A 19,115-nucleotide genomic window follows, 5' to 3' on the forward strand; every position below is an offset into this window, starting at 1 on the left:
TGACTCTAGGAACAGATGTGCTAAAAATGCCTTGAGAAAAAAAACAGTGTTTTACCCTCCAGTGGTCACGGTTCTTTCAGATGTGCAGTAACCTGCATACAATAAATCTGATGAATTTTATTATTCAATAATATGTATTATCATAATGCCTACAATCCCAAATCGTACTTCAGAGTGCTACTGTGCTAAGTTACCAGCCTGGGTCTGCGGTATATTAAAGTCTCAGGTCTGAGGGGAAGTAGTTTTCCTTTCTCCTTCAGATTAAAGAACCAGAACATATGGCATTATTGCTTCAAAGGCATTCCTGCAGGGCACTGCATGGTATGCTGGGGACATATCTGTATGCATGGTCACTGAAGGACCTGGGAGCAAAGTCACTTAGTCTCCCATGGTGTTACTGAGAGACCTACAAAGGAGAAAATTCTCAGACTGGAGAAAAGAAGAATATATGTCCCTGTCATGAAGAAAAGGTCTCCTCAATGCTCAGAAGTGATTTATATGGTGCATATGCTTCCAACAGCAGGGAGGCAGCCTCTTTTCACCTGTAAGAATTGAAGGCAAGGGCCAAAGAAGGACTAATTTTGGAGAAGTTTTGTTCTGGCATCAGGCTTCATGGTTGCTGTGATAGGTTTTATCTGTTCCCTTTCTTAGGCCTGAGCTCTCTCTTCTTCTAGCAATTCTTCAGGGTTTAGCGTCACCACAGAATGTATACTTATTTTTTGCTTCAAGTTGTGAAAAGCATCTATGCAAGTAAGTGTCTCAATGTTTCATGAGAGCTGGGTATGCTACCTTATATGTAAAGCGTAGGATTTGTGAAATGTTCCCATATGAATTCAACTTTAATAAAGCCTCCCAGGGACTGAAAAGGTAGGAGAGCCTGGAGGGCTCCCTAAGCCCTGCAGATGCAGCAGAAGAGAGGCCAGGGAGGAGCTGGAGGCTGCCTGGCACAGGCGTGGGAAGGCAGCACAGCAGATCCAACAGCCTTGGCTCTGAGCACATCATGGAAATTGCACACAAAACCAATGTGGGCAACTTTCCAGAGGAGTCAGTGCACAGTAATATGCCTTAAAGGTACCTTCATCTGAAGTAGTGAAAACCTTGTAACCATAGAAAGGTTATGCTGCCCTTTTTGTCACACAGAAAGGACTATGCTCTCAACATCCATCAGGAAGACAATAATGAATATCCAGGAACACGAGAAGTTAAAAGAGATCCCCATTGTAATGACAAGCTTTCACCCACCCCATGGTCCTTATTTCTCCTTTCTTTTTATTGTTATAGTGGCAAATGTTAAAAAAAAAAAAAAGTAACAAAAATTATCACTGAACAACAGTGTTCCCTGACAGCATTCTCTTTTATTTTATTAGTAAGAAAAATACATCAACTAAAGTAGCTTAGAATCTCATATCAGACTGCCACTCATCATAAATGGCACCTATACGTATATTGTCACCTTGCAGACAGAGCCTTCACAAGTAAAAGTGAATTGTGAGGCGATGAGTGTGCATTACGCGTCCTTCACTGATGGAAGAAAATGAATGCTAACCATCATTACTTTGCCCTTATGCGTGAATTCATTTCTTAGAGGCATCAAAATATTTTTTAATAGTTTCATAATTTATAAAACCTTCTTTTGAGTTCACCCACAAAACCTGAAATGAACAAACATTTATAAAAAGCCTAAAATAGAAGAACAAACAATTCTGACAAAAACCTATAAATACTTGGATTTTAATTACTTTGATAAAATGTGACACTTAAAAAAAACTATCTTATTTATAAGAAGCATTAGATAAGATTTTAAAAAGAGCTTCATGTGCTTGGAGAATGAATAAATTGACATTTCTAGATTCGATAAATAGAATTATAACTCTCTAAAGCTACAGATCTAACAAGATGGAATCATATTAGAACAAAGTTCGCAAAGCACTGAGTTCACTTTTTAAAATAGGACATTCATAATCAGTCACAACCACCAATTCTTCCTTCAGCAAATCTAGTTATAATGTGCACCTAATATGCCAAAGAAATGAAAAAAATAATCTTTTAAGAGGATCAGTATACATACATAAATGTATACAATCTTTAAAGATGTGACAGGTAGATGTCACATTTCAGTCCTATCATCAGCTTCTTAATTTCCCTAAAACACTTGAGCATACATTCTAAAATACCTAATATGCTTAATTGCTCCATACATGCCATTAAAATATTATACCTTATTATCCCTATCACAACATAATCAGCATGTAAAAAACAGACATTCTTTCCTGATGAGATAATTCTGGTTCTCTTGAGAGCTCTACATGAATGTATTTTTTCCCTCCTGCGCACAATTAAAATTCTGCTACAGGACAGAATATTACATGCTTAAATAATGATTTTCAATACTGAAAACCTAAACTCACATTATGGAGCCTAAATGCAGACTTCAAAATATAAATTTTGGAAATACTGTCCTTATTTTCTAATGTTTGGCCTAGTATGGTTCTATAATATCATTACAAAATTACTATTAATCCAATAAATCATTGCTTATGATGGTACTTAAATTATACATAAGTAACAATATTTTATTTTCAAGGTGTTAAAATACTTGCCATATATCTTTAATATTAAATTTTATAAATGCTCCTTCAAAATTTCAAATTATCTGCATCAATTTGGAATCAATTACAACAAATACATATTGCATATAGTGAAGCAAATAAGCCATCTCTTTTTCTGAAAGAGATAATCAAAGAACTAGTACAAGGGGAGCAATTACTAATTGTAAATCCAAGTACAATTTACACATGAATAAGCAGAATATTGACTTCAGAGCTAGACAGTGAAATCACAAAGAACTTTTTCACTGAGTTAAAAAAAAATACCAAACAGCTTTATTACTATTGTTGTTATTACCTACAGACCAACACATAGGAAACCAGCTGATCCATTTACCTCTCTGAATCCCATACTGAATTAGATTGGGTACACTGAAGTTTTTAATGCCACTGGTACATGTTGGCATTGATTCACTTTATACAAAATAAAAAGACTGCTGAGATTTAGAATTTAAGCTAATAAAAGTAAGGAAATCTTATGACTTGAGAAGTCAGGTAACACAAACCAAGTGAACCTTTGGAAATCACAACTGCAACTATGTCCTTTGCATTTAAAATGTAAATCAAGCCTGCCACAGTTTTCAAGAAGATGAAATACATTCCCCTCAACTTGGATGACAAGAGAACTGTTCTGATTAGAGCTTGCTGGAAAGCACTGGATGAACTTGTGGTATCTGGAAAAAATGTGCATCATAGGCCAAAGTTATGATAGATGATTGCCTGTCTGAAAATCCAGCCTTTCTATTTGTCAGGAAGGGCCCCCTCTGAGCCTGGGTGAAGAGAGCATCAGCTTTCAGGTTCCAGCTTTGGATCATGTCTAGACCCAAAGATTTGTCTGTGCTGTGGATCAGACGTGTTCCAGATCCAGGTTTGCCTGTCTTCATACTATTTTCAGGCAAGAATGCCCAGTTTCTGTGGCTCACTGGCATAGCTGCCTATAGACCTCTCAATCAGAGCCCTGACTCTCACATACGTGAACTAGAAACCTTAGCCCTGAGCAAGGTCATCAAGAGACATTCCAAACTCAGTCCTTTGACAGCAAGGAACACATGCTTTAAGTCTGGGGCACAGCCAAGCCAAAACTGCCCACAGTTTTGATGGAAGACTGTGAAAGTATTGGGAGCCTGAACTTCCAAACTATCAAGCCTGAGGCCACAGACCTTGGGAGCCACAAAGGCCCTGCTAATAATGGTGACACTCAATGACAAACTGAAGGTCCAAGAGGAAATGTCCTTTCATGGACAACCACACATGCATTTGGAAATTTAAGAGAAACTGGTTTGCTACAGGGGGAGTCCAAAGAACAAAGTTAATCCTCCAAGCTTCTTGCTTCCATGAGTTATGTGAATCAACAGTTTTTTCCATATTTCAAAGTTCTTCAGTGAATAAACTGTTGTATTGTACTCTCAAGGGTGTAATTTGCCAATTATCAGAAGATAATCTGCCATCCCTAATATTTAGTTGGTTAACTTCCAATAAAGTCACTGACACATACCAAGAGTTAGCTGAGTCTACTAAGCATCTGGCTATGTATAGCAAATGAAAACACACTGAACTTTATTAAATATGCTGCTAAGGTATAGTAGTACTTCATTTTTCTGCTCTGAATAAATTGAAATATATCTAGAAATCAGAAACAGATTTGGAAAATAACTAGCATTGTTATACCTTTCAACAAATCTGAAAAATCAATCCTGTGCATGTAATTCACTAACTACATTTCTTGTATCCAAAACAGTATCATCTTTACATAAAGCTACCTTAATGAAAGAAAACAATACTTGAAAATGCAAAGAAATCATCTATTTTATCACAAGTATAAAAAATAAATACTCCACTAAGGAATGGAAGAAGAAATAAAGCACATTTAAATAATTTCATTACATTGAAAGATGCCAAATCATCTGTGAGTGGTTTCTTTTTAGATGAAAAGAAATCAAAATATAGGACAGATGTTGGACAAACCACATTTGAGGTCTATCACACACTGGCATTTTTCAAATGATTTTGGCTCATCTATTAAATAAGGTGTATTTTGCTTGATTTTGAAAAGGGAAACATCAGGAAATATTTAAAGGCCAATTGCTGCCAATTAACTTTGATCAGCAAATGTTGCATTTGAATCTTTTAGATTCTTTTGCCTGTCTGGAATAACACACTATTCTAAAATCCAGCAAAACAACAACTTGATGATTAATGTGTGTTGGCAGCCCCACCACAAGCTTGCTTAACAGTTGGATTTTAAATAAACAGCTGTCTTCATTATGATGGGAAAGAAATCTGACTGTTTTCATGTTTTGTTGTTATTAAAATATGATCAGAAATTGCTTTTTCCCTTTTAAGACAAAACAGCCAGGCACTATGGTGACAGCCTCTTTCAGCAGTTTGGATAGTTTTAGAGCAATTTCACAAGAATTGCCAAACCAGAGTCTACATAGGCTGAAAAAACCCTTGGCATGCTGACACCAACTCCTCACAGCACGCCGCAAGGGAGGGGCATGAGCAGCGTAGAAACCCTAGCACATAACAAATGGACTTGCCACTGGGAAAGGCAGAAGACCCAGAGTGATACGCCACTGAGATGGACAACATATACAACATTAATGATTTCCCTTGGGTTTAAGGTAATCCTTTCCCACAGTAGGATATAAGTGAGAAATCTTTACCCAGCCATTAACTGTTTATAGAAGCTAAAGTTAAATATTTAATGACCTATGTAGCCTACTGCATTCTAGTATTTATAGATGTTTTCTGTGTTCTAGAACATCTCTACTGTGGTCATAAATACAAAGACCTGTGAGGAAAAAAAAAGCCTAGAACTTCAACTTCTGCAACCTCTGAATGCCACCACATTTAGCGTAGATATCTTTGTATATTTCAATGACTAAACTATGCAGATTTTTCTAAATGTTTCCATACTAAAACTCTGAAGCCAAAAATAATTGCCAAACTATCTAAAAACAAGTAAAAACAGACAAATGTTAATAAACCTCTGTGTTTTAAAATAATGAACACTTACTTCTAAATCATTAAAGAATAGATGCGTGTCTGCCAAATTGAAAATCATCTCTTCCATTCGAAGTCCAAGAGACACTGAGGTGGGTGGATCCTTAAAGAAGAAATTAAGAGTGTACTGTCAATACCATGCATAACATGGTACATGCTACATTCTACATACTAGAACACAAATGACAAGAACTGTTTTTCAAGAAAGATTATCTGATGAATGAAATGTAATATCCATGTGTTTGCTTTCATTTCAGCTACTATTTAATCCTGTAGCCAAGATTAACGTAATCCTCAAAATATGTCTTTAACGTGACTAATACGACGATTCTGCAACAAGACTTCTGTGGCCACACTTGTGTCCACACACCCTTATGTCACCCTTGCACATCCATTCATGGACTCATGCTGGATTCCACCAGCAGCAAATGCATTTTCTTCTACACTTCTACAGACTTTGCAACTGCTTACAAGTTTTATGACAACTGAGGACGCAATAATGTTATCATTACTGAAAATAAATGGACACTGGTCAGAAATTGAAGGATTTGGTCCTTGGAATACCTAGTGACTTTAAAGCAGATCACCATTACTATTTCATTTACAAATGGCAGTTTTATTTAAAACCACTCCTTGATTCTGAACAAAAGCATAATCTGATTATACTCTCAGTTGGGCCCACCCATACCGAGTGAACAAATCTATTGTTTGTTATTAATACATAACACACTTTAACTTCTCTACAGAAATTACCATAACAACTTATTCCTTACTGAGTTAATAAACTCAAAAAGCATGTTCAGCATTGTGGTTATCAAATGCATTACAGATGTTTGTCTTGATTTTTTATGGTACGTTTTATGTATTTTCAACCTGAAAAAAGAAAAAGGAAAGACTAATACATATATTTGATACACAATTTCTCATTTATAACGCCAAGTATACCCAACCACAGAGAAGCAAGAGTGTGAAAGAACATGCCGTATTATCTCATGACACCTTCTAGTACCAGTTTTTGTTAGGAATTATATTTTAAATAAAACTGCAGAGGTGACAGCGCATACTTTACTTAAAATAAGTTGATGTTCTAAAACTGATGACAGCTCAGAGTTAATACCAAAAGATGTGGTACCTACTTTCTTTTTCCACCTCTCAATCAAATTAATAGATGTTTCAACATGATCCCTGAACTTTCAAACATTTTTCTGTAACTGCTGGTCAAAAGGTAAAATGTGTCAGTAGCAAACAGTTGGAAAAGAATGGCAATCTGGCAGCCTGTTTGCCTTCTGGAAATACCAAAACTCAACTAAAACTAACCAGCAGAATGAATTTTGGAAAGAAGCATTTAGAAACTAAGCTATATGGAATACACAAAACATCTATTTCTGAATTTCCATGGGCTAAGAGTAAATAAGTTTTCTGGCATCAAAAAAATAGCCCTCATAAATGGGACACAAGAAAATGTATTGTGCCATTTTGATCATTATAACAACATCGCCCTTAAAACTAGCCTTTATTTAAATCAGCACCACCAAAAAAAAAAAAAAAAAAGGGTATTTGGCTTCCTAGTTAAAAATAGAACTACCTGAAAACATGACCAAAATTATTCTGCCCTCTTTAATTTACTACTGCCCTTCTGTTCTTCCCTTACTTTACTCCTGGAGGCAGGAAAGGTGGAAAGCAGGTAATGTTCTCTCACTAGATAGGCCTGAGGCTAATTTTCCCTCTCACATTCCTGCTTATCTTTGAGTCTAGCTACAATACTGCCTTTCTTCACAGCTCCTCAGCCCCTTTTTAAACCAAACAAGTATTTCTGTTTTACCTGAGCACTACCAGAAGTCGCACCACAGGATGCTTTGCTCTAGTTAACAGGAGTTAGATGCAGGACTAAGGGTCTAGCGTGCAAATGAAGACTGCTAGCTACATCTTGATTATCAAGTGATAACATAACATTTTACAATTAAACCCATTTGGAGCTTCTATTCATAAAAAGGGGCACAATTTTGAAAAGCAGGATACATCAGCAGATAGAGCATGCAGTTAATTTTAAAGAAATGGCTGTGAATAAAGTCTAAGTTTTAATTTGTGTGATTTAAACTAAATATTTATATTAGTTTTTCATTACACAGTCTGAAAAGAATACCTTTTGGTAAAAATTTCTGCAAACCATTTCACTCAAAGGTGTTTTTAAATGGTAGACAAAACTGTGTGGATTTCTTTAATATTAAAAGAATGTCATTTACTAGGTTAATTTAATTAGGAGAAAAGCATAAGAAAATCATTGGCACATACTGAAAATGTCTGATTAAATAACATAAAAATGAAGAGAAGAAACAAAACAGGTTTCTTTTCAAAGAAACCCTAATTCCTTGATTAAACAAAATCTTGTTCTATAGAAAGTCCCACTTAGCACAGAAACGGAGTTAAGCTGCAGCTCTGGGTACCCACATATTTAACAGATGCAAAAGCCTTATCTACACTAGGGTTTTAAATGTCTGCATAGTTATAATCTTGCAGCAGTTCTAGTAAAAAGCACAAGAGCTTTGGCTCTGCAGTAGATTAAATGCTGATGCCAGTCATTAAAGTGATGGCTGAAAACTTTTTAAAAAGACAAAGCTAGAATGAGGTTTTAAAAAAAAAAATCTCATACCAAGCCTTCTTTTGCAATCTTAAGCCACTAATTGCAAACTAATTATTGCGAGGTGTCACACAATGAGCAGGAAAGCTAACAATCTGTTCTTATTTATCAGGATTTGCTGGTTCAGTCTGAGTGTCTTTTCAGGTATGGTCAAAATCAGGTACAAATCTCAGGGGGAGGTACAGTTTAGCTAAAGAAAAGAAATACCAATGTCAAGCTGCTTAAGCAGGCCTCTTGTTTTTGAATACTGGTATTGGAGCCAAAACATTGTCTGTATGTCATTTCTAAATTCTACCCACTTGATTTCATTGTTTTGTGGAGAAACAAGAAGCTGAAAAACAGGAAAGTTCACTTTAGGTACAAGGCTTATTTTCCACTTAAGCCTACAGGTCACAAATGAAGGGTTAAATGAAATCAAGCTTTGCTTTTCTCTACCTCTAAAACTTAATAAACCATACTAAAATAACTTATAATTGAAAGAAAAAATGTTCCTAAGCATCTGAATATATATGCTTTCATGGAATACGGAAATGTAAAGACCACAGTAGACCAGTGCAAATACAAGGATCTATTTCCACCTGCTTCAAGACACTAAAGAAGGGCTACAAATTCTTTCCAAATTCCCAAACTTCATCAGTTGTCATCTGGCTCAAAACTAAGTGTTTGTAGGTCAACGTCAATCAAAGTAACTGATAACCTGACATTTGATCAACACATCTCTCTTTTTCAAATCAAATGGAAATGTATTTTCCTTTTTTCCTTTTTCCCTTTTTTCCCCTTTCTTTTCTGGAAGCACAACTCATTTCCTCTACTAGTTTCATACATTTCTGTGAAATCCACAACATTCAAACCCTTAAAAAAAGAAAAAAAAAAGCATCAGTTTCTACCATAATTGCGAAAACTGAAAAACAAGCATATTATTATGTTCCAATGCTGCAGAACAAGAGTATGGAGAAAGTAGAGCACAATAGGAGCATAAGGAGAGCAGGTGATAACAAGAGATGAAAAAGCATGAATATACAGAAAAGGGTGGCATAAGCAAGAAGTTATGAGGAATGAGGAAGAGAATAAGGAAGAGAAAACCTATCCCTTCAGCAACAGGACTGCTCATCATTCATAGTCATTCACCATGAAACTCACTCATGCATTATGAGAAGAGCTGAATGCCAAGTTGCCAAATCCTCTATTTAATTAAGACATTTTTGTTTGTTTGAAGTTCCAGCTTTTGTATTTTAATGATTATGTGAGCAGCTTAGATTTAATTTTTAAAAGCACATTTCTAGTTCTAACCACAGTGAAGGAACACATTAGGGGTGAAGGTAAATAGCTCAAAAAGCAGTTGTAAACAGCAAAATTTCCCCCAGCGTTCTGATTTTAAAGGCCAGAAACCAATAGGAAACACTCTTTAAAAACTGAGCACCTCACATTGCTGTAAATAACTCTAAAATTCTTCTATGGCAGTTAATAAGCCAAGGAAAATTGTGATATGAATGAAACTTTGTGAAAGCAAAGCAATAATAGCACACTTGCACAACTGTCTCTAGAAGCCAAGGACGTACACACTGCAACCCTTCACCAAAACACTCCAGTATTTATCCACAGTGCATAATGCATTAATTCTTAGCATAAACACTAATGCGACCATCCCTCTTAACATCAAGCATTGTGTTATAATTTGTTATCAGAGATGATGACCTCTATCTCCTTGTTACGTGTATGCATGTGCTACAGGATAGCAACAAGTATAAAAAAAAACCTCAGTCATCATTTAGTGATATGTATATATTTTGTCATCTGCCATGCAACCAGAGGCAGCCAAGCAAAAGATACATCTCAAAAAAAACGATGTCAACAATGATGGAAGTGCCATCAGGAGGCACCAACCTCCTTGCAGCATGCATATCTATATCTCTTAGGAGCTGAATAACAGCCACTTTCCTCAGCCTCAAGCAGACAACAAAAAAAGGTGCTTATGTTCAGGCCCAAATTAATGAAAACACAATAGGAAACTAGAAACAAATAGAAAAAATATGCTCACACAAGTACTTCTCAGCAACGACTAATCAGTTCTTTTTCCAGCAGAACTCTACTCCCCAAAAGTAAGTGGTGAAATTCTGTTGACACTGAAATTTTTCTGTGAATGCTAGAGCTTGATCTCCTGTCACCAATTTGGTGATTTTGTAGTATAAAATAGTAACACTTAAGAAACCAAGGCTGTTGGACATCCTTGTTTTTTGTACATACAATGAAAACAACTAATTATAGTCCTCAAACAAGCAGGCTGCTATTAAAGAAAACACTTCTGAAACTATACCACATCACCTTGTCCTGCTTTCAGCTGGGATAGAGTTAACGTTTTTCATAGTAGCTGGTATGATGCTGTGTTTTGGATTTAGGAGAAAAACAGTGCTGATAACACAGTGATGTTTTAGTTGTTGAGCAACAAGAAGTCAAGGACTTTTCAGCTTCTCATGTAGCTCTGCCAGTTAGGAGGCTGGGTGTGCCCAAGGAGCTGGTAGGCAATGAAACCAGGACAGCTGATCCAGACTGGCCAAAGGCATATCCCATGATATATACCCAATGAGATACATATCTCATGATCCCATGGCAATACTGTGTCATGCTGAACAATAGAACTCGGAGGGTTGGCTGGGGGAGCTGCCGCTGCCTGAAAACTGTTTGGGCATCCATCAACAGGTAGTGAACAACTGCATTGTGCATCACTTGTTCTGTGTGTGTATATATATATAAAGTTATTATTATTATTATTTATTATTATCATCCCTTCCTTTTCTGTCTCCATCTCAACCAAACCATTTTACCTTTTTCCAATTCTCTCCCTCATAATCATTGGGAGGGAGTAAGCCAATGGCTATGTGGTGGTCAGCTGAGTTAAACCACAGTCCACCAGAACATACCAGATAAGTTATGCAGAAATGTTGCTTTATATTTTTATGATGCAGAAAGCCATTAGGAGGAATTCAGAACCTTAGCCAGGCATGGACTGGACTGAATCAGAAGCTCTGCCCTTCCCTCAACTGGCTGTATCATAAAACCTCTTAGCCATGAATATAAGCTTTACAAGAAAACAATGTGATTACATGAAGTCAAACAGAACTATCTGCTTATTCTGTATGTGAAATATTTTTGAAAATTAATAAAAAAAATCCACATTCTAACATTATTTCACTTGAGGTGAGCATGAGAGGACATAACACAGATTTTAGTACAAGCTGAGTTGTTAGCTATCAAATACAATCTTGAAGAAACAAAGTTTGATCTCACTAGGGCATTCCAATCGTAAATTGTTCTTATTCACTTAAGACAGCATTTCTCTTCCGAGAATTACCTAGGAAACCCACAGTCTGCAGGCACAATCGTAAGTTCAGTTATGATTTATAGACTGTGCATAATAGAAAGATTTGACTCATAAGCAGACTTTCAAAAACATCAATCAAAACATAGATTAAAAACATTTGAGGCAAAAAATTTTAGATTAATCCAGCCATATATATCCAGAAATGTACTTCCTCTTGCCTTCTCAGTACAGAGTAAAGTCCACTGCTCAGGACTAAAACGTTATTTTAGTACTCAGTCCTGGAAGTTCTTCACTGACTGAGAGAAGCTAAATATTTGCAGATTTCTATGGTATCAACAGGTATCACACACTATATCAACAAAAAAACCTCAAGTCGTCAAAGTATTACTCCCAATGCTGTTAATTTATTTAATGAAGTAAACACAAAGAATGGACGTATTAAAGAGCTTTGCTCTTTGAATTTTTATGTCTTGAAACATCAGTATGTTTCTAGAAAATAAACTAATGTTCTTGTTTTCCTTGCATATCAACCATAAAACAGTAAATATTAATGAAAATTTCCATCAGTTTCTTGACACTTACCCTTCCATATCTGTTAGCATAGGACCCTGTAAGCAAGGAATGGAAAATGATGATTGTCTCATCCAAATCCCAAATGAATACTCTCTGTAAAAAGAGAATCAAATCAATGTGTTCCTCTGTGAAGTTGATACTTAAAATGGAAAGTTTAAATTTGAATCAGTAAGCACACAAATGACAAAACTGTATTGAAATGGTTATATATTAGAACCATAGCTTCCTTGCAATTTCTTTTCAGAACTTTTTTTTTTTCCAGAAGAGGGTAATACAATCTGTTAGCTTTTTACTATAATTGCTATTATATCAAATTTTCTGTTAGAATAAAATGATAGTTATAGTCCAATACACAGAGAAAATGAGATTGTACAATACATTATTTTAAAGCCAGATGTAAGATAGAACCTGAAAGAAATTAAGAGAAGACTCTCAGAATTAAATATTCTGCATTTGAATTCTATATCTCTGCAGGTCTTCATATATTTGCTCTTGACAATGTCTAATATCAAATAAAACTAGTAAATTGTTGACAAGCAGTTAAATCCTCTTAGCCTATTTTTAATACAATTTACATACCTGAAGAATTAAAATTGTGAATTGTGAATGAAAATTGTGAATGATTTTGCCTGTGTAAAAAATTATGGTGTTAGTAAATAATTATTTTGCTTACAGATGGTAGAAAAAATGTGTTCTAAGTTTGCCCTCTGACCAATAATAAAATGATGTTTTAATGAAAAATAAAGTGTTCAGATATAAGTATTTTAAATCCTGGTAGGATTGTATTTCCCATGATAACTAATGGGCTAAACTTTTGGAAAGGAAAAGTAATACAGTATGGACACTCATAGCTGTGGTGAGTCATTGAAGATGTGCTCTCAACATAAACCATAGGCCACTGAGAAGAATGTGAGCATAGCAGGAGAGAATAACAACAATTGTACTAGAAGTGTCTCCCGCCCAATGGGAAATCTTGCTTTGACTTGGGAAAAGCTTTTTTCTTATTGTTCTTTTTTTGTTTTGTTTTGTTTTTTTCCAAAAGGAGAAAGAAAATGCCGTTATTTTTCTCAGAAATTAGGAGCTCTTCACCAAGAATAAAAGTTCCAAGCAGATCTTCAACAAAAAAGAAAAACAAATAGAAAACAACAAAAAAAAAAAAGAAGAAGAAGAAAAAAGGGGTTCAAATGCCATTTTATTTTTGATTTGTAAATTATATTTCTCTCTGCCAAATAATTATAAAAATGGAAGATATGACACGTCAAAAACATCTAGGACAATATACCTCTAGGTCAGAATCAGGTGGTGGTGAAGGATTGTTGTTTCTTCTGCCACGTCCACGTGATTTCCCATCTGAACTACGACGCAATCTATCTGAATCTGAATCTTTTATGGGTGTTGATGGACTGTGAATTGTACTGTATTCTGCTGTAGTAAAGAAATAACATTTTTACCTTTCAGTTTAAATTCAAAATATTCAACTTTCTTTCTAGATATGACACTGAAAACAGGATCTTTTCTAAAGAGTTCTAACTAAAATAACTAAAACTCCAATAATAAATGGTAATACTAATGCATAAATTAATTCAATCAAGCATAGGTTACATACTATAACAGAAATATAATAATTTATTTCAGTGAACAAATAAAAAAATTAAAACAATCTTCATTTCTTCAAATCATAGAGAAAATCATATGACGTCACGGAAAAGATCATACTCTAAAAGAAAACTTTTGAGGGATTTCAGCTTTACATTGGCTTAATCCTAGGTTTTCAAACATGCTTTGAGATAATCGTCATGGTGCGCAGTAGACGTTTTACATTTCAATGACTATGTTTGTGCCTGATTAATACAATTCCTTCTAAATGTAGCATGCAATTTTAATATATTCTTAGGGTAAGTTCTATAGTTGAATAACTTTTAAATGTGCATCAAATGTGGAGATGAAATTTAAAGTACTTTTCAAAGGCCTGCTCAATGAGTATCTTCAAGAACAGTACTGTACAGTATATACTATGTTTCAGCAAAATATTTACTGCCACTTAGTAGGTACAAAAAAGAAAGATGCTTTACTTATGTAAGAAGAAAAGATGCCAGTTGAAAGATGTTTTGCTATTTCTAACAACCATTAACAGTGCAGTGCTTGAACATTTAAGAGAGCAAACACCCAGGTTAAATTATCCTTCCTAACTCATGTAAGTAGAAATGCCATGCTCACCAGAAATACAACACATTTTTACATCTCTTTTCAAGACTTCTTTTTGCAGCCTTAAGTTCACAGAGAAAATATTTTATTTTGATATTATTTTTTCCTAAACAATAAAATCTTTTTCTTTTAAGGCAGCCAGAATTTTCAATATATGACGTATTTATCAACTTCAGTTCTCAGTTAGCATCAACTACACTTCACAGAGTTCAGTAGACGTGTATATTTGTATTAATGTTAATTTACTTTTTAATCAGCCTAGGCCATGGCATTCCAGTTTGAACAGACAGGTATAATTCTCACACAAGTGATCCTTTTTCCTAAAAAAACATCCTGCTGAGGTCAAAGGTTAGATTAAGGAAGAAACTCTGGACATCTGTGTAACAGCACATACTCACAATTACTCAAAATAATTGTTTCTTGTGCTGAATTTAAGGAATAAGGTCTTGAAGTCCTCACATTCAGCCTTTAAATCTATACAGAACTAAAATCCATATATATTATGTATTTTGTATTATACTTTTAGCTAAGCATCTCAGTCTACACTAAACAAAGCAGAATAACAAGTTAGTATGTAACATAAGGTAAAACAAAGGGTCTTCAAAAGAGACAATCTACACCAAAATGAGTGATTCTGTGCATGCCAAACAAGAAAAATGTTGACATAGCCATATCAGACTATGTAACGAAAGACAGAAAATGAAACTTGGAATATGATATACATTCCAATAATTTATTTCTTCCATGATAACATACTCTTCAAAATTATTTAGATTAATTCACTGAATACTGATTGCTCTTTCACCTACTGTACTAAAATATAAATAAGAAATAAAAATAATTCAACTAGAAGAAAATTTTCCAACCTTTTAAAAATAAACGAGTAATCTCCTAGGCATTATTTTACTGGGTTATAACTCACTTAAAAGCTTTTGTGCATTGTTTTCTTTCATTTTTCTTTTTTCTGAAGGTTTTTTTTTTTTATAATAAACAGACCAGAATTCATTCAACAGGTATACTGCCCAATAATATGCTAAATATCTCCTCTAAAATTCAGATTGATGGAAAATTGCACTTCCTATTGACTAATTGAAATTAGGGATGCTCTGGGCCTTTGACATTGTTTTTAGGACTGTAGCTTTAGATCACAGTTTTTGAATTTCTCACAGACATGAGGTGTCTAAGATTCTTCGTTATTAAATTTAAGGTAGTAATAATATTAATAAATAAACAAGAATGGAGAACATGGAAAAATTATAAGCTAGGCTTCACGACAAATAAAAACAAATAAACCTAATAGAGTGCACTGAGCAGAGGGTGGCAAGGGCAGGGAAAAAAGCCTGTCAGGGAAGAAAGTGCCTTACAGCCTTCTACTTTCACAAACACCTTCCTTTAAATATACTGCTTTCAAAATTTCAAACACTTAGCTGCAGTTTTGAGTGAAGATTCATAATCACTGTAAATCTTGAAGGGGCCAGATCCTCACCAAACAGAAAAGCTCACAGCTCAATCTGGGGATCCCAAGGTTGGCTGGGCACCCAGTAGCCTGCCCTTCTTGAACCTGCTGTACCTGCACTGGTGTAAGCAGAGAAGTGCCTCTCTTGTTCTTACAGATCTTTCCAGGCAATCTACTCTGCTGCTTTGACAGCCATACTGCTAGAAGCAAAACGTAAGACTTCAGCATTTCTTTACAGCAATTTAAGTTCAATCCATGAAAAGGGAGAAAAAAACATTCCCTTCATTGAATTTGTGTGCATTTAAAATCTGTTCTCACTTCCTCCTAGTTCTAATGGTTATCTTAGAGAAAAATAATCAGTTCCTCTATCCAAGGTTCTACCGTCTCAACAGACTGGATGCAGTAATCCCAAGTAAAGGATATCAAAACTTCTCTTGCAGGCTACCTTTCCATGGACACCACTCAGCAGGGGACAATTTACATTTGCAGCAATCTTTTCATTTACTGTTAATTTCACCATCCCCACATCATGTCTGGAGGAAGAAGTGGCACCTAACTGATGTTCCTCAAAGATTTGGCCAAATACTGCACATAAACTGCTAATATACTGCCAATACTGCGCTTCACTGCTAATAACCAGAGCTTATGCTCCTACTTAAGAGACAGCCACAGAGACCATTCTGCTACCGCAGCATGACAGATGGCAGCAACCAATGAGTGAAAACGTGACAGTGTGTGTGAGAAACTTGTCCATGTATGTAAAGGGAAACCACAGCATGTATTCTTTGGATTAAGGCTGCTCGACCATGTGCGTGACTGGGTTACCAGCTCACTGGCCAATGGTCACTCTCAGGTTCCCATAAGGAAAGCCAATTAAAGAATCCAGTACCCAACTGAACTCTGAGCCTCTAAGAGCCCAAGCCCCAACAAATTCTAGAGCAAGAAAAACGACAGCGGCTGAGAGTACTCTGTGTACCACTAATATGTGGAGTACTGAGAGTGGTCTGCAGGGAAAGGTAGAGCCTGGAAGGAGCTGCCAACATTCCCCATCCCACATTTGTGCAGTTCATCATTCCTGCCTAAATGTATACCTCACACCTGCTCCTATTCAGATCACATCTCCATTTTTTGAGTTCTCACCCTGTCTCCAGAGAACTCACAGCCTCTCTCAGCGTGGTGTCTTCTACATATTTAATAGGCAAACACATTCTGTTCCGTCATTTAAATGATTAATGAAAATGTGGTCTGGTACAGGGCCCAAGACAGACACTGAGGAATGCTGCTGTAGCCATCCTTCTATTTTAACAGCAAACTCTTACTGGCTTCTCTTCTGACATGGTTTCCTAAACAGCTTTATATTCTGTTGTAATTTTGGCTAGATTGTTTTATTCTAGTTTGCTTATAAGACTGTTAAGTGAAAAGGAGTAGTTGTTCAGATAGTAAAAGCCTGGCTGAAGTCAAGCTGTGTAACTACAATACATGTCACTGTTATGTCCATTATTCTATGTTCCCGGATATGAGTGTTTAATTTGTTCAGCCTTAGTTGAATTCATAGTAGCATACTGTAGCATTAGCCAAGGGAAATCACTATGTTCATAAAGCACTGGATTTAATTTTCATAGAATCATAGAATGGCCTGGGTTGAAAAGGCCCTCAAAGATCATCGAGTTTCAACTCCCCTGCTGAGTGCATGGGTGCCAACCACTAGATCAGGCTGCCCAGAACGACGTCCAGCCTTGCCTCAAAAATTTTATCCTGTTATTGAGCACAACAAATTTTATCGTGTTCTTGAGCACCACAAACACAGGGAAGTGCTGGAGGAAATCCAGCCCCCTACAGAACCATGAGAGGAAAAAAGGAGAAAAGATCAGCTCTTCCCTGCCTGTCCCAGTACTCAAAGTACAAGGTCACCAAAGGAAGCTGGCAGAAGCCAGGTTAAACAAAAGAAAGGGGAGTTCAGATCACAGGAATGAGACTTGTGGTATCATTTCCCCAAAAATGCTTGGCTCCCAAAAGATTACAAGCATTCAAGAGGAACCTGGAGGAACCTGGAGATGTCCATGGAAGAGAAACACTGAGGGATGTGATGGCCATGTCCACATTAGCAGGTAGAACCGCTGGGTCTGCAGGAACAAACAAATGGTGGCAACAACCCCAAGGCCTCACAGCCTGTTTCTGAGAGGTCATTCAAGGTCATTCCAGGCCAGGTCCAGCCTGGTCTAGTGTCCTGAGCAGTCTTGTTAGAAGCTGGATGAATTAGGTGATGGAGGATGCCTTGGAGGTTACTTTTGGCTGGTGGGGCTCCAGGACTGCTCTGCTGAGCCAAAGCACTTCACTTCAAAACAGACTTCTCTAGTCAGCAAGAAAAACATTTAAAATCCATATTCTATAAATGTATATGCACTTTTTCAAGCCATACAAAAACTGCACAAAACTGTGAGAAACATGCTTTCATTCTGTTCTACCTAAAATACATGAACCATACTAAAGCAGACTTCCACCTGGGCCACAAGGCAACATGTTATTGCAACTTGACGTGAAATGTCATAAACAGACTTCTGTGGTATACATCACTGCGTGTAGTTTTGATGGCTATATGTCACACAGGAAAATCTTCCATCACCTCATTAATTAAAATACTTTGACTACTTATGAATAGACCATAGAGCCACACAGATGATACTTACAACACTACATTTTGTGGTTCCGGTTTGTTATAGAAAGTCCCCCTAGGTAACTGCTGTATTTTCTTACTATCGATTTTACTTTATAGGAATAATATCAAATGATAAACATAAGGAAAACTATCTGTCCCAGAAATCAAAAAATTAAATATTTATCTAGATAAATCTCACTGGAGTTTGTGTAGGTAGAATTGTTGACAAAAGCATTGCAAATTTCAGACATTTTCCCTACTAAAGAGTATGTAAAAATGAGCAAATTCACATCATCAAAGTAATCCTATCTTATGTCACAATGCAAATTACGTTGATGAGATGGGCCTACAATAGCTAGCGTAATCAAATGTCTCTGCAAGCAAGTACGTGCAAGTATTTTCTGTTTTAACTGTGCCTAGATCTCCTCCAAATTTCAAATTTAATTTTGAGTTAAAATCTTAAATCCTCAGGCCAGCATTATTTCAGCTTCCACAAAACAACAACAAAAATTGAATATATTTATACTTTTGCATAAATAAAGCTAAACACAAGATCTAAAAGCACTACAAAACTTCTTCCTTTACTGCTCTGAACATAAATTTGTACCAGGATAAAACAATGCAGCAGAATCACAAAGGTATTTTGCGATTTTTTT

The 19,115-nt window shown here is 35.9% G+C and overlaps 1 protein-coding gene across 8 annotated transcripts in view; it reads right to left on the minus strand.

Moving 5' to 3' along the window:
• The window catches only part of EYA1 (EYA transcriptional coactivator and phosphatase 1), a 129,112-nt gene that overhangs the window by 30,274 nt on the left and 79,723 nt on the right, over positions 1-19,115 (minus strand). For all 8 annotated transcript variants that reach the window (XM_021388448.1, XM_021388449.1, XM_021388446.1 and 5 more), the window contains 3 exons: positions 13,425-13,567; positions 12,152-12,235; positions 5,626-5,715 (listed from right to left, as the gene is read on the minus strand). In XM_021388448.1, coding sequence (XP_021244123.1) covers positions 5,626-5,715; positions 12,152-12,235; positions 13,425-13,567 — 317 coding nt within the window. The remainder of the gene's footprint in view (positions 1-5,625; positions 5,716-12,151; positions 12,236-13,424; positions 13,568-19,115) is intronic.

This window comes from Numida meleagris, chromosome 2, assembly GCF_002078875.1.
Source record: "Numida meleagris isolate 19003 breed g44 Domestic line chromosome 2, NumMel1.0, whole genome shotgun sequence".
Taxonomy (NCBI): domain Eukaryota; kingdom Metazoa; phylum Chordata; class Aves; order Galliformes; family Numididae; genus Numida; species Numida meleagris.